This window comes from Tripterygium wilfordii, chromosome 3 (genome assembly GCF_013401445.1).
Source record: "Tripterygium wilfordii isolate XIE 37 chromosome 3, ASM1340144v1, whole genome shotgun sequence".
Taxonomy (NCBI): Eukaryota; Viridiplantae; Streptophyta; class Magnoliopsida; order Celastrales; family Celastraceae; genus Tripterygium; species Tripterygium wilfordii.
This window is the reverse complement of record NC_052234.1, coordinates 10,196,896-10,209,985: the sequence shown is the minus strand read 5'-3', so window position 1 is coordinate 10,209,985 and position 13,090 is coordinate 10,196,896. Positions and strand designations below refer to the sequence as shown.

Below are 13,090 nucleotides of genomic sequence, written 5' to 3'. Positions count from 1 at the left end.
TAAACTAAATTTTATTGAATACTCTCATAAAGTCTAGGTATTAACAGCAAAAATGAGATGAAGTGCAGTGAATTCTTCAAATAGAATCGTCACAAAAATTGGACTTCCGTCGTCACTGTCAAAGAAATAATGTCCGCACTTCCATCAGGTAGATCTACCTGGGTGAACTAAACATACATATATATATATAAACATCACATGAAAATGGAAGGAAGAAAATGGAAACTGAATATATAACGACAATTATAGATGAATTTTAGCCCTGAGATCAGGATAAACAGAATGTAGTTATTTACTCAAATAAGCTGGGGATATGCAAACCAATAACTAGGTCCAGGAAACCTTGCAGAATTATATTATGGCATGGAAAGTAACTCATGCAAACCTAGCATTTAGACATCACCCCTCAAAGATTGGGTAGCTAACAAAGAAAAAACATCCGTCTGTCAAAACAGAAATATAACTACAATGTTCAAAATTTTGCAGTGTTTTAAAATGAAGATACCAGAGATCACTTCAAAACTATGAAGCAACAGGTGAATTGTGGGCCAAGATTCCCTCCTTCCTGTCTGATCAATATGCTCTGACAGTCGATCATTAGAATTCTCTCATTGGCTAGTCATCATATCAAAATTTGCCACCGGTCCACGTGGCACCTCCAAGTGGAATTGGATATACCGAAGAACTTGACATCATATAGTCCTAATCCACTATAAATTACCTATGGAATAAAAATTTGACAGTTACGAGCCCAATTTTCTTGAAGTAAGTTTGTCTCCGATCAATGTAATTTTCCAGCAATCAACTAGGCATATAAACACAGAAGCTTTTTTGGGTACAACTGCAAAAATGAAAAAAAAAACAACTCAAAAAATTATATGCAAAATTTGAGAGACACAGAGTGACAGGCAATTATATCCCTGCTTATATTAAGGGGCTCAACAAATTCGAGCCATTGAGTTCCAAATAAAAGGGAAAAAAAAAAGCAGGAACCTTAAATAGTGGCAGACATTTGCAACAAGAGCACAAGTGCAAATTGCACAACATAATAATTTGAATCACCTAAGAACAAATTTGCGGTGAATTAAATCATTAAAATGAAAATTACCTCGAAATTTGTTTTCTTGCGTGATAATTGCAAAAGCTTGTGCAGTTTCACGAACTATAATGCCACTGACTCCAGTGAAAGCAGTTATCTTAGACTCAGCAACTGGAAGAGAAAGAACAATAAATAAATAACTAAGCAAACGACGAAACATTGTGTATACACTGCATGTAAGGGAGGTAGCAGGGGCTTCACACAATTTATAGGTCAGTAATATCTACTTCTGACTTTCTGGGAAATCTATTGTTGAGTTAATGCTAACATATTTTCGGTCCGTAATATCAAAACATATAATATTGTAGCTCCTTAAAACATGGAAAATATATTGGTTTCCTCGATGAATAAACACGCAAGTAGGCTACCTAACAAGAAGGTCTGAAAATTCTAGCAAGGACTCAAGGATGGTAGATATCATCGGGTAAATTCCTCAGTCAAAAGATGATAAACAAAATAATTACATATAAACATCAGTTTTACATTCATTCAATCAAAAAGGTTCAAATAATTCTAAGGGTCCCCCTTGATGAATAGTGCTGCTCGAGAAATGAGTATGACCTAGAATATAAGCACCATGTAGATCTGCATTGAGAAGACATTGTGCTAACTGATTCTTCCTGCAAGATGAAATTAACCTATGGTTAAAATAACCAAATCAAAACATTTGAAGACAAATATGCATCATGGCAATCAAACCACACGATCATGAACGAAAAATGTCCCACCCAGAAGTTTTGACAAGTTGCATCATGTAGTCTTTCCACATCTCATTCATTGGCTTAAAAACATCATACCTGTAAGTTAGACACATCCAATGATTAGAAAAATTTGCGAAGTAATATAAATAAGACCTATCATGAATGACATTGATTTAACTACAAGAGAAAGTTCTAAGGATCTCAATGCAACTAAAAAATACAGGCATCTCTAGGTTCATTCATATCAGATGTGTAGAAGGTTTATCTAACGCATCTTCAAAAAGATAACTTCCAACACCCAAGGTCATTATGGATGCTACTTCTTTCTTTCACAATCATACTGAACAATAGATGACGGAAAAAGTAAGGAACTGAAGGTTTGCAGCACTTAACAATCCCTCAATTAGAACCTACCAAACTGCAGCAGTTTGGATGCTACAATTCCTCCAAAAAGTTGATCCCAATAGAATCAACCACCAGCCTGTCCAAACGTCAGGCTTGCACTGTTTAATTTGATTGTCACAACTCAGTTTCAACAGATCAACAAATTAAACATACTGTCCAGAAATTTCGGCCGTTCTTGGAAATATTTCCTTTCATTTTCCTAATTTTACACTGTAAATCAGTACAATTTGTACTGATTGATGTGAATACACAGTGAGTCAATGGCAGTTTATAAATGTGAGGATGAATGAAAAAAGTATACAAAGTCTCAGCCATATCCACAACAACAAGCATCAAACTCACTTTTGGAGATGTTGAGGCAAATCAAACGATCCACATTTTTTATGCTGCTTCACGGACATGTGCCTTTTCGAGCGCTTTGAGTGGCTTTGCAAGGCCATCATACGAGAGCTAGTCAAGCTGCCACGTCCATGTACATAATTATCAAGAAGGATCCAATTATCAATTTTTATACTTCGGGACCCTTGCATGAACTTCTGAGCTGAATCACCCTTTTGAAGAAGCTCATGAACAAACTTATGAACGAAGCTTCCTCTTGTATCGCGATACTGTAGGAACCAGGGGTTGCGCAAAGGAATTAACAATAAACACCTCCGAAATATAAAGTTAAGCATATATAAAAAGAGTTCAGAAAAAGAAAAAAGCACCTCGACATTGGTTGTCAATAGGTTCTCATGTACAGGATGGGAAAGTGGAAAATATGCAGGACCATTTTCTTCCGCATCTGTTCACAAAAGCTAAGAGCATGTTTCTAGCCATAAAAAAAAAAAGGATGCAATCTAGCACATCTGTGAACAGAGTTTGACAAAAAAAAATGCAGAAACAAAAAAGTGATACCTTGCAAAGCAGTGTGACCTAAAGAACGCCCTGCAAATTAGCCACAATAAAGCAGAAATTGATTAACAATTATAACATTAAAAGAAGAGACAATATACTTAAGTATTGACAAGGGAAACCTTTTCCTTTATTGGCTGAGGTAGTGAAGGAGGTGGTCAATTGTGTATCTGTTGAACGTGTAGAAGGAACCATAGGAGAGAAGTTCACACTATTGTTTACTTTTGCATCTTCTCCAACTGGTTTGCTCCCATTCTTCTTTTTCTGTTGGAGAAGCTCAGCTTCTGCAACAGCAAACCTCCGGTTCAAGGCCTCCAAAGTGCGTTTCCTTTGATCTTGGGAAGATGTATCAGCAGCCATTGCAGTAAGAAACCTTAATACCCTTCACACATTATAAGCATTGTGAGGTTATCTGTAAAAAAAAATGGGAATACAAATATTGTCCAAGTAAGAAATAACACAAAATCCTTTTGTTCTCAAGAAGTTATGGGGTTACATTCTTAATTTTTTGAGGGGGAATTGGCTTTGACTGCCAGTGCCAGGTTCACAATTACAACAGCGAAAACAGAAAATAACAACCGCCACAATAAACTTATACAGGGCTTTAGGACCAAACACTCTTATTTCATACCAAATTTGGTTTTATCTTTTAATTTTAAGACCAAACAAGCACAGAGAGAGCTAAAGCACCGTATAAGCCTATATATGTAATATCTACACTGTTCTCCATCATCCCTGCCATGTGTCTTTGAACAATTTGCACGAAGATTGTTCGAATCAAACGAGGAAGAATCACGAGAAGCAAAGACGCAGCATAAATCGGAGGTAGATGATAATCGATTAATAATAAAGAATAAAGCACAAATATCTCCGTACGAACAGCAGATGCAGGATCGTATTGATGCGGTTTCAAAGCGCAACAGTCGAAGTCGAAGGAGATTCAATTCGAGACTGCTTCGAAGCACCGTCTTCTCCTCCTCCTGGTTTCGGTAGTGCAGTTGTGCGCCGTATCTGATAGGGTTATCGGGCCTATCAACCAAAAGAGGAAGGTCTGTTAATGAAAAGGCGGTGGTTATTAAAGGCCCATCTATAACTATTCAAAGGGGAAGGCCCACTAAATTGGGCCATATTTCAAAATCGTGCGATTTTAAGTATTTCACACAATTCTGATCCAGATTTCGCACGATTTTGCTTCATATCCGATTTCACTGCTACTTCACAAATAAGATCCTTCTTGCCACAGACGGATCTTATTTCTTATTTGCACTTCACAACAAACCCAATACGTTGAATGATCGATTGCCCTTGTAAAAGCATGGAGTTGGCGTTGCAAGTTGAATATTTTGAGCAGTCAGAACACTCATTCTTGCTTTTCGTTACGATTTTCACTAATTAATCTTCACCAAAACTAAACTGCTGGGCAACGGATGCCCCATAACGGCGGAAGCCCCATGACCAAATCTATCCTCGTCAATGTCGGGCTCAGCCTCGGTGGGTTCTTTGTCACCGTCAAGATGATCCAGCTACTTGCAAGTTGGCCTTTTATATGCAATCCTCCAACAAGATTCCGACGATGAAAATTGTTGATTTTGCTTGGTCTTTTTTTTTTGGATGCAACTCTGTGAGCTTAAGCTTAGGTTTTTTTTTTCTTGATTTTAATGAAAATTATTTTCATTTTCATTTATTTTTGCTGGTTGCATGCCACATCATATTTAACACCTCATTGTTTAATTTTTTCAAAAAAAGCCACATAAGGAAAAAAAAAATTAGTCAAATTAGATTATTTTAACGGCTAAAAACAAGGAGGGCTAACGGAACCAATTCTTTCAAATAGAGGGGCTTGAATGACCCAAAAAAAATAAGAGGCTCAATCAATCCGTTTTGCAAAGTACAGGGATTTCTATGATACTTCTCCCTTTAATCAAACATTCAAACACGAACAACGAATCAGTTTCAGAGGGAGTGAGGGTGACAACATGGTGCTTCTCTGATTGTGCATGTGCATCAACGTTTAGAGAGGGTCAATCGTAATACAAAGTGATGAGAAAACAAGCCACCCTAGGAATTTGAAGAGACAACCATGATGAGAGCCAATTTTCAGAAAAACCCCCAACCTCTCCTTCTCATTCAATCAGGAACTGCTAATATTTAGTTGAAAATTTTCACCTCACGTTTCACAATATTTATGACAGAAAGAATAGAATTAGTAAATAGAGCACAACTAGCGTACAATTTCTAGTCCAAGTTGTCTAGCCCTTCAAGAATCTGGCATGGTCCTTTTATCGTGGGAAGAGGTATACATCAAAAGGCATCAATAGTTCTGAATAAGCAGTAGAAGTTCTAATCCTAAGTTTTCGCAGAATGGCCAGTTGTAATGGAGCAAATGATGTCAGAATGCAGAACCACCACCTGACTTCTTACCGAGAATTAAATCTTTTGCCTCATTTATTTTAGATGCAAGGTAATGGCTACCACCTGCATCTGGATGGTTTGCAATCATCACTCTTCTATGTGCTTCCTTGATCTTCTCAGCAGCATCTCTTTCCCTGGTTTAAGAATTTTGAAAAAGAAGATCCAAAATGAGAAGACAACAACGGGTGGGTAAAGTAAGATACTGTTTGTTTGCATGATTATCTTCTCCAGTAACAAAAAATTTTAGTGGCAGCTTGCCAAACAAAAAGTCATTCTGGCAATGCCAAATTTGTGCCTACTGCATGGAGAGATAGGATCACTAGCACTGCTCAGATGACCCATTCTCAGCTATGGCACCGTTATGAACTCACCAGCTTAGTGGATGATCTGATCTTCGTTAGGGGGATTCAAACATAGGCCTTAGGCTTCTAATAATGAACAGTCTGGCATTGCAAATCCAATAGGGCCAGAGTAGGATTTTAAAGGGGAAGAAGAAGTTCACAACCTTAAGAAAGTCCTGTGGCATCTAGAGTATCATTTACTGAACATGCCACAAATAAACAAAGGCAAAAGAGCCATAAAAAACCTCAAGCCCAGATGTTAAAGAAACATCCTACTCGACATGCAGATGGTTGTTACTCCACATGCAGATGGTTGAGAACCCAGATTGGCCTTTAAAACAAAGACTTGTTAAATAAGCCCTAAGGATGGATTCATGACACAGGATCATGTCCTGTTCCAAAATATCAACCCAAGCTTTTGAGCAATACCCACTGATTTGGATAAACTTTAAAGAACTTGTGACTTGAGAATTTCACATAATGAAGCACTGTCAATGTCATCAAAGATGCTACTTAAAATGATATGATTCATGGTCATTTGCATCATTTGCTGGACCAAAACCATCCACAATGAGCCACAGGACTGCAGTGGAACATGGCTTGTTGCCTAACACCAACTCACCCTAACATAGGTTCAGACAGCATTGCCAATGAATAGGCAGTGAATTACGGGGGTGACTTATAGGAAGCTTAAAACATGTATGGCTTATGATTTCCAAGAAATATCTAATCCCAACCTATCCCTGCAACAGTTTCGAGTTATGGCTCGACACTCAAGTTTCTGCGGTTTGCAAACTCTCAGAGGCCTACATCACTCAGTTCATCGCTAATATTGGGCAAAATGTATATAGCAAAAATAAATTAAAAAAAAATGTAAAGCACGAATTTTTTAATTGAAAAATAAAATCAGTTATTTATGGTATCATTAGCACTTTAGCAGGAATGTTCTCCTACGACATAAATCATCAGCATCTTTTTATGGACATGATGTAACATAGCAAGTATAGACATGGACTGAATTTTTTTTCATCTATTGCAGTAAATATAATTTCAACCCTTGATTTGAACGCTAAACAATGCAATCAACACATACTCTCAGAGATAGCTATAAGACATATGTAGATACTAGACAACTAGACAAGTATCATTGGAGAGATCAGCAATACCTAACTCCCAATATAAGAGCTGCTTCCCTCTTGTTCATGACAGGCTGAAAACCCCCTTCATAAAATTTGCGCGTTAAAACTTTTGGTGGTCCAGCCTTAAATGCCTGCCAAGCAAGGATGCTATGTTTGCCCAAATAGGCAGCGCCAGCCACTGCAAACCCTGCTGCTATCAATGGTGCAACCTGATGCAAATTTCAGGTCAAAGCCTCAAAAAATTGTATCTGGGATATTATAACAATGACAACATTGTTGAGAGCATAGACATACGAGAAACAATTGAAATAGAAATTCCAAGGGCATGCATGCATATAATACTGTTTAACTGTAGAGAAAAAGAAAAAGTTAGTAAGTTAAGCTAATGTAATCATGATTACAAGTTACTACTACATGATAACTCAATAATTTATCTAGTGTATGTGTACCTATATAGAATCCTTTCTTGTTCTTAAACCTGTAAATATTGCATAGGGATTTTGCAAAGTTCCACAATGACAATGCTGGCATACTGTTAGAGAGATGTTCAATAAGAGAATACGAAACAAAATAGCTTTACCTCGCAAAACTACGTGTAACCGCAAAACAATAAAGAGGGGCGGAACCATGAATTAACAATAAAACACTCATTCGTGTAGAAACTTTGTCCTCTTTCGGCTAGTTTTATTAGAAACCTAGTTGAAAGGTTATCTCATTAGGTGCATATCCATACCAAATGCAAGAGCAAAACATTAAACCGAGATTTATCACCAAATCAAACCCTAATTCAAACTAATCACTTTTTGCCCCCGCACAGAATCATTGCAGGTAAAAATAAATCAAGAAATCGAAAAGAAGAAGAAGAATAGGCAAAATCGTTGACTCACCATTACGTACAACGCCGACCTCGGAGGAAAAATTTCGCTAGTTCGCTGGTTGTGGGAACTTTTGAGTTTTGATCGTTTGTATGGTAGTCTGGTTTCGTACTGGGTAGTGTAGTTTCACACTTTCCTTCACGACAAATAAGATACTGAAGTGGGCCAGGCCCAACGACTAGGCCCATGGCCCATGTATACCAACTTCACCTCCAAATTAGGCGTAATGAAGTATATAATTCCTTCATTACTGAAAATTATAAGTTCAATATAACTTATATTTACCAACTTTCAAAGAAAAGAAATTTTTAGCAAAAATAGAAAATACTAACTCTAAAGGACACAAGGTTACTCGAGAACCACGAGTAGCTCAAATGACACTCGTATGTGTGATATTTTATTGAAGTCTCTCCCCATCCGCTTCCACTGTATTCAAAAAGATACTACCTTTTCATGAGCTATTACAATGCAAGTTATGCAACCATGACTAGAAGATACACTGAACATCCAACCAAGAAATTCTCTTATCAAGGAGAGGAAATTACATAGTACCAATTAAACACCATATAATAAATCAACATTGCTACAAATGTACCAAACGAATCAAAAAATTAAGGTAAAGTGAAGATTATTTTCTCCAAAACAAAAGGAAAGAAACATAAGAGATCATATAAATGAGAATGACTAAGAAGACAGCGTAAGCAATGCTGCTAGGACAAGCTCAACTGCTCAGGGCACCAATCTCAACCCAACCAGCACTTTCCGAGCATTCAAACCAGACGAAGATTCAGAATTTTAAGTGGCAGAATGCTTGGTTCTTCTGGAAATATCCAAAGGCTTACATTCATTCCACTTGAATCATATATTCAATTGCCGTTATTTGAGAGACTTTCCATCTTCGAGGGAGCAGAAAGCCGCCTGGGCTTTGCCGGTGAGGGTGGATAAGAAAGACGTTTCTTTGCAGACCCCAATGATTCATTTTCTTTTCCTGGTATCCCATTCTTCTCTGCCCCTAAGGGGCTTTGCAATCTGGACTTGGCTTTTGCAGACTGTGTGGGTACCATGTAACTTGGGACTGAAGGAGAGCTTTCCAAACTCTCATCATCGCGCACTGATGAAGCTGCAATGCTGTGCCTCCTATATTGATTTGACTGTACACTGGACATGCTTTTAGAGTCGTCCTCTGGAGCACAAGCACCGCCCCGTGGGCTTGGTGGCTTCAATTTTCGAGCAACGGAGGGAGCAGCTGGCCTTGAAGGAGTTGCGAGGGACAGAGAGTTTATAGTTTGGCTTGGTTTTTGACTGGCCGTGGGGGAAGGCATCTCAGAGTTGAGTTGGTAGCGAGCATAAGATTTGCATATTTCTCCTCCAACCACGCTGCGGCTTGCACTCTTTACGGATGAGTGGTCATTATTGAGCTCTTTCTCTGACATGCTACAGCTCTCCCAAGGTCGTGCTGCCATGAACCTTTCCAACCAGCTCCAACCCCAGGTGGGATTTCTTGGATCCATAAACATCAGGTTTGTAGGTCTCGAGGAATTCTTCAATGTTTTCTGTAAAAAGATTTCAAAGTTGGACTAGGGCACTTAAAACTGAAATCTAGATATATTCAAACCGACAACAAGAAGGCACATAGACAAATAGCTTACTTGTACCATATAAGGTCAATGATTTTCAAATGAAAAGAGTATCCTGAAATTATTTTATGATCTATTTGTACATATTTTTAGAAATTTAAAAGGACAAAAAAGGAAAAGCAATAAGCTGTCAGAATTTAGTAAAGAAAATGATTTCAGAATTCTGGTAATAGGACATGGGGACTTTAGATCTTTTTCCAAGCACGATGATTGGAACTCTAACATGCAAAGTTCAAATTTTATCTTAATTTTAGGAGCAGAACCAAAGATTGTTCTTTGAAATTTGTTTTAAGAGATCTAAAAATAAATTTTGCTGAACTGATAATCTGATATCCACTTAAGTTGACCAAGAAGATAACTGAATGATGCAAAATTCTCCAGGCTATTTCAACTGCTTAATCATTTTACATCTTAAACTACTTGGTCAGATGCAGTCGCAAACTTCTCAACTATGTAATGCATAGAGCAGCATTTATAGGAAAGTCACCTGATGGGAGAAAGCATAAGCCATTGCTCTTTCTCTTCTCATAGCTGCTTCATACTTGCTCAGTAAGCTAGCTTCAATTTGTTCCTTTGATTGTAAGCTGTCATCCCATTGCTCTCCCATCTGCAATAAGATCTAAATAAGTCATTCCTGCCAGGAAAGCTAGGTTGTCTAGAAAAACTATGATAGTAGATTAGTCCACACAGGAAAAGAGGTTAAGGCATTCAGATGATATTTCTCAAGATGAATAACATGTGTCTTGCTAACGATATAAAAACACAACAGTGTGTCACACTGAAATTTAATATTGGAAACCTCCCTCCTTTCATGTTTACATTTCATTCATGTTTAGAGAAAGATTTTGATGTGTGCCAGTTCAAAGTATATTTTCAAGGATATAAACAAAATATAATCTTCGAGGTTTTTGGACCCCAAACTCCAAAGCCCCTTAACTGAGGGCAATTTAAGAAAGTTGTGCAACACCTAAAATCAATGAACTCCTAAAGACACATCTCCATATAAGCTGGACAACAAAAGTAGAAATATCATAATAGAAGGAGAGGATAGACACCCGCAAATTCTCAAGCTCCTTTGCATGTTTCTGTAGGAGTTGTTTCTGGAGAGCCTGGTTCTCTTCTGACATTCTGATTCTCCTTGAACAAATCTGAGACTGCACACGAGACAGAGTCTGCATGCATCGGAGGGCACTTGTGGCTTGTCGTTTAACAGCAGGCCCCTCCATCAATGATCTGAGCCTGACCAACCCTCTTAGTGCCCGTAATGCCCTTCTAGCCTGACAATTAAATAAAGGCCAGAGCGAGTTCAACTTGACATAAGCACAAGTTACTCAAATTACCAAAGATGGTCAACAGAACAAATTTTCTTTTAATCTTGAGCAGCGACAAATACCAAGTTACCAACATCACCAATCACACATCTATCATCAGGAAACAGAAGACTAAAGTTTAAACAGACATTGCTCATTCAATACCACGTTTGTCTTTGACCTCCTGGAATTCAAAATTCACCCAGCAGCCTTGTTCGTTGTGCAATAAGATATTCATAAGGAATTCAAGGAAGGCGCAATAAATTCAAGAACCTTTGTTTGGTCAAAACATTATATGCGTAATCAAATAAACAACTTGAAGGTATTTGAGCTTCTTTTGCATTTTCATGCCTTAAACTTCTCATCATCTGAGCAAGTGCACTGGAAATCATAATCCACGAGAACATAAAAATTAAACCACATACAAATTTTAAGTGGCAGGTAACTAATTTTCATCCTCACTTGCAGTGGCCAATCAGCATAGTTCTCCACAATTTGAGCAATTTTTCCAGCTAATTAGAAAGTTGATGGGTTAATCTACCATTCTCTTGAGTTGCATATCCACTGATTTCATATTTTTCCAATTTTATTATGTAAGTGCTTTCAATGGTTTCCAGTACACTTATAAAGTTAAATTGTAAATGCATGATAATATGATATTATATCAAAAACTTCTAAATTACAACAATGATAACTTCTAAGTTCCCTTACGTAGCAATAGAAGTCTTCCTATTGAACATAACTTCTTTCAAATAGTAGGTATACTTATCCGTTTATAGATGTAATATAAGTGGAGACCAAGCCTGGGTTTCTATTGAATGGAATACCTTCAAGGCTTCAACATTGTGCCAGAAAACGATAGAAGCTGGGACAATCTCCCAAATTTAATCGTTACTTTGCGTGCAATCAAGTTAATTTTTGTTTGCAATAGTTGAAACTAAATCCAACTATCACAGTGAAAGCATTTATAAAAAATTTAAAAACAAGATTTAACCATAACCTTCAAATAACTAGAGAATGATAATATGGTCAAACTCATACAGTCATACCAGGTATCCTCGAAATGCTGTTTGTATCTTGATAGCAGCCACTTCTTCCCTTGATTTGCCTGCAAATCGAGGGACTGCATTGACTTGAACAACCTCTGCTGCTGCCAGGGGAGCAACAACAGTAGCACTGGTGAAATCAGCATAGTCACTTGATGCTATCTCTACTATATGGGGGAACGTATGATGAGGAGATAGTGTTGGAGCAGGAGGAGAAGGAGGAGCAGGAGCGGCTATTGCTTCTACTGATGATGAATCAGTATTTGAATGTTTTTGCTTGCCAAACCATTTCTTCTTGGACTTATTTGATTCCTGTGAACATATTGACTCAGATGATAATACAGCCAAATACCAGAATTCCAATAAATTGAATCTCAGAAATGGGTTTTTCCCAAAAGACCAGGTTTTTCTTCACCTTGGAATCTGGGCTGAGAGCTTTCTTTACAGAGCTAAACCAGTTTCCTTTCCTCCCCATCTCTTCTTATCATTCCCCGACTTATCCCTTTTAGAACAGAAATCAAATGGACTATATTTAAACACTCAAATGGATGTAATAAAAGAACCTCAACCAAATGCAGTGGTAATATATTTACAGAATCTAATCAATCATTACAAAATTGAAGAGAGATGAAAATTAGAGCTTGAAATCATGGCAAATATAAGCAATGTCTACAAAGAAAACAATAATGATAGAGGGAAGGATCACTTTACCCCAAAATACATTACAAACCTAAATTTTCTCAGAGGCCAAACAGAAGCATTCATGATAAGAACACAAAACACAAAATAAAAACAAATGAGCTCTGCCGACAAAGCAGAACAAGAACCCATTATCAACCACCGTAAAGCCAAACATATTAACACCCAAAAAAAAACAAAAAGCAAAAATCCAGTTGGGGTCCAAGAAAGTTGAAAAGGGAGAGAATCGAAGTACCAGTGAAACTCAAGCAAAGTGGGCAGATCTCACAGATAGATATATGTTACTTGTGCAATCCATATAAGGTCTCTATCTCCACAAAAGCAAAACAAGAAGATCAACAGGTCCTGTTATAGAAACGGATCTCAGCCATCAAAGAAGGAATCAATGATGAGGAGAGAATATGAAGAAACCCAGCTGGTATTTGGGTGAAGAGTGTGAGGTCCACTCCTTGGGTTGAGCAACATTGGGTCCCACTCTACCTCGAGCCACACTGTTTTTTCGGTGGAAAGATCACAGGATCTGACGCTTCTT

At 37.7% G+C, this 13,090-nt stretch overlaps 3 protein-coding genes across 5 annotated transcripts; all 3 read right to left on the bottom strand.

Annotated features, from left to right (window-relative positions):
• Positions 1-234: 234 nt before the first annotated feature.
• Positions 235-4,147, bottom strand: LOC119985954. 3 transcript variants are annotated; one of them, XM_038830468.1, is made up of 9 exons: positions 3,976-4,147; positions 3,222-3,481; positions 3,103-3,132; positions 2,913-2,989; positions 2,548-2,813; positions 1,828-1,896; positions 1,661-1,719; positions 1,109-1,210; positions 235-721 (listed from the first exon to the last, which is right to left on the bottom strand). In XM_038830468.1, the coding sequence occupies exons 2-9, from the start codon at positions 3,457-3,459 to the stop codon at positions 711-713; spliced, it is 852 nt and encodes a 283-aa protein (XP_038686396.1). In that variant the 5' UTR covers positions 3,460-3,481; positions 3,976-4,147; the 3' UTR covers positions 235-710. The 3 variants fall into 3 exon arrangements, with proteins under 3 accessions (XP_038686396.1, XP_038686390.1, XP_038686380.1); XM_038830462.1 differs by having other exon boundaries at positions 255-841; positions 3,980-4,146; XM_038830452.1 differs by having other exon boundaries at positions 255-841; positions 3,976-4,145.
• A 1,078-nt stretch (positions 4,148-5,225) lies between these two features.
• LOC119988833 (mitochondrial import inner membrane translocase subunit TIM14-2-like) lies at positions 5,226-7,986 on the bottom strand. The gene is made up of 3 exons (XM_038834040.1): positions 7,879-7,986; positions 7,019-7,200; positions 5,226-5,645 (listed from the first exon to the last, which is right to left on the bottom strand). The coding sequence occupies exons 1-3, from the start codon at positions 7,879-7,881 to the stop codon at positions 5,489-5,491; spliced, it is 342 nt and encodes a 113-aa protein (XP_038689968.1). The 5' UTR covers positions 7,882-7,986; the 3' UTR covers positions 5,226-5,488.
• Positions 7,987-8,366: 380 nt separating this feature from the next.
• Positions 8,367-13,090, bottom strand: LOC119995316 (protein IQ-DOMAIN 1-like). The gene is made up of 6 exons (XM_038841787.1): positions 12,794-13,090; positions 12,275-12,361; positions 11,863-12,171; positions 10,559-10,780; positions 9,991-10,110; positions 8,367-9,419 (listed from the first exon to the last, which is right to left on the bottom strand). The coding sequence occupies exons 2-6, from the start codon at positions 12,332-12,334 to the stop codon at positions 8,733-8,735; spliced, it is 1,398 nt and encodes a 465-aa protein (XP_038697715.1). The 5' UTR covers positions 12,335-12,361; positions 12,794-13,090; the 3' UTR covers positions 8,367-8,732.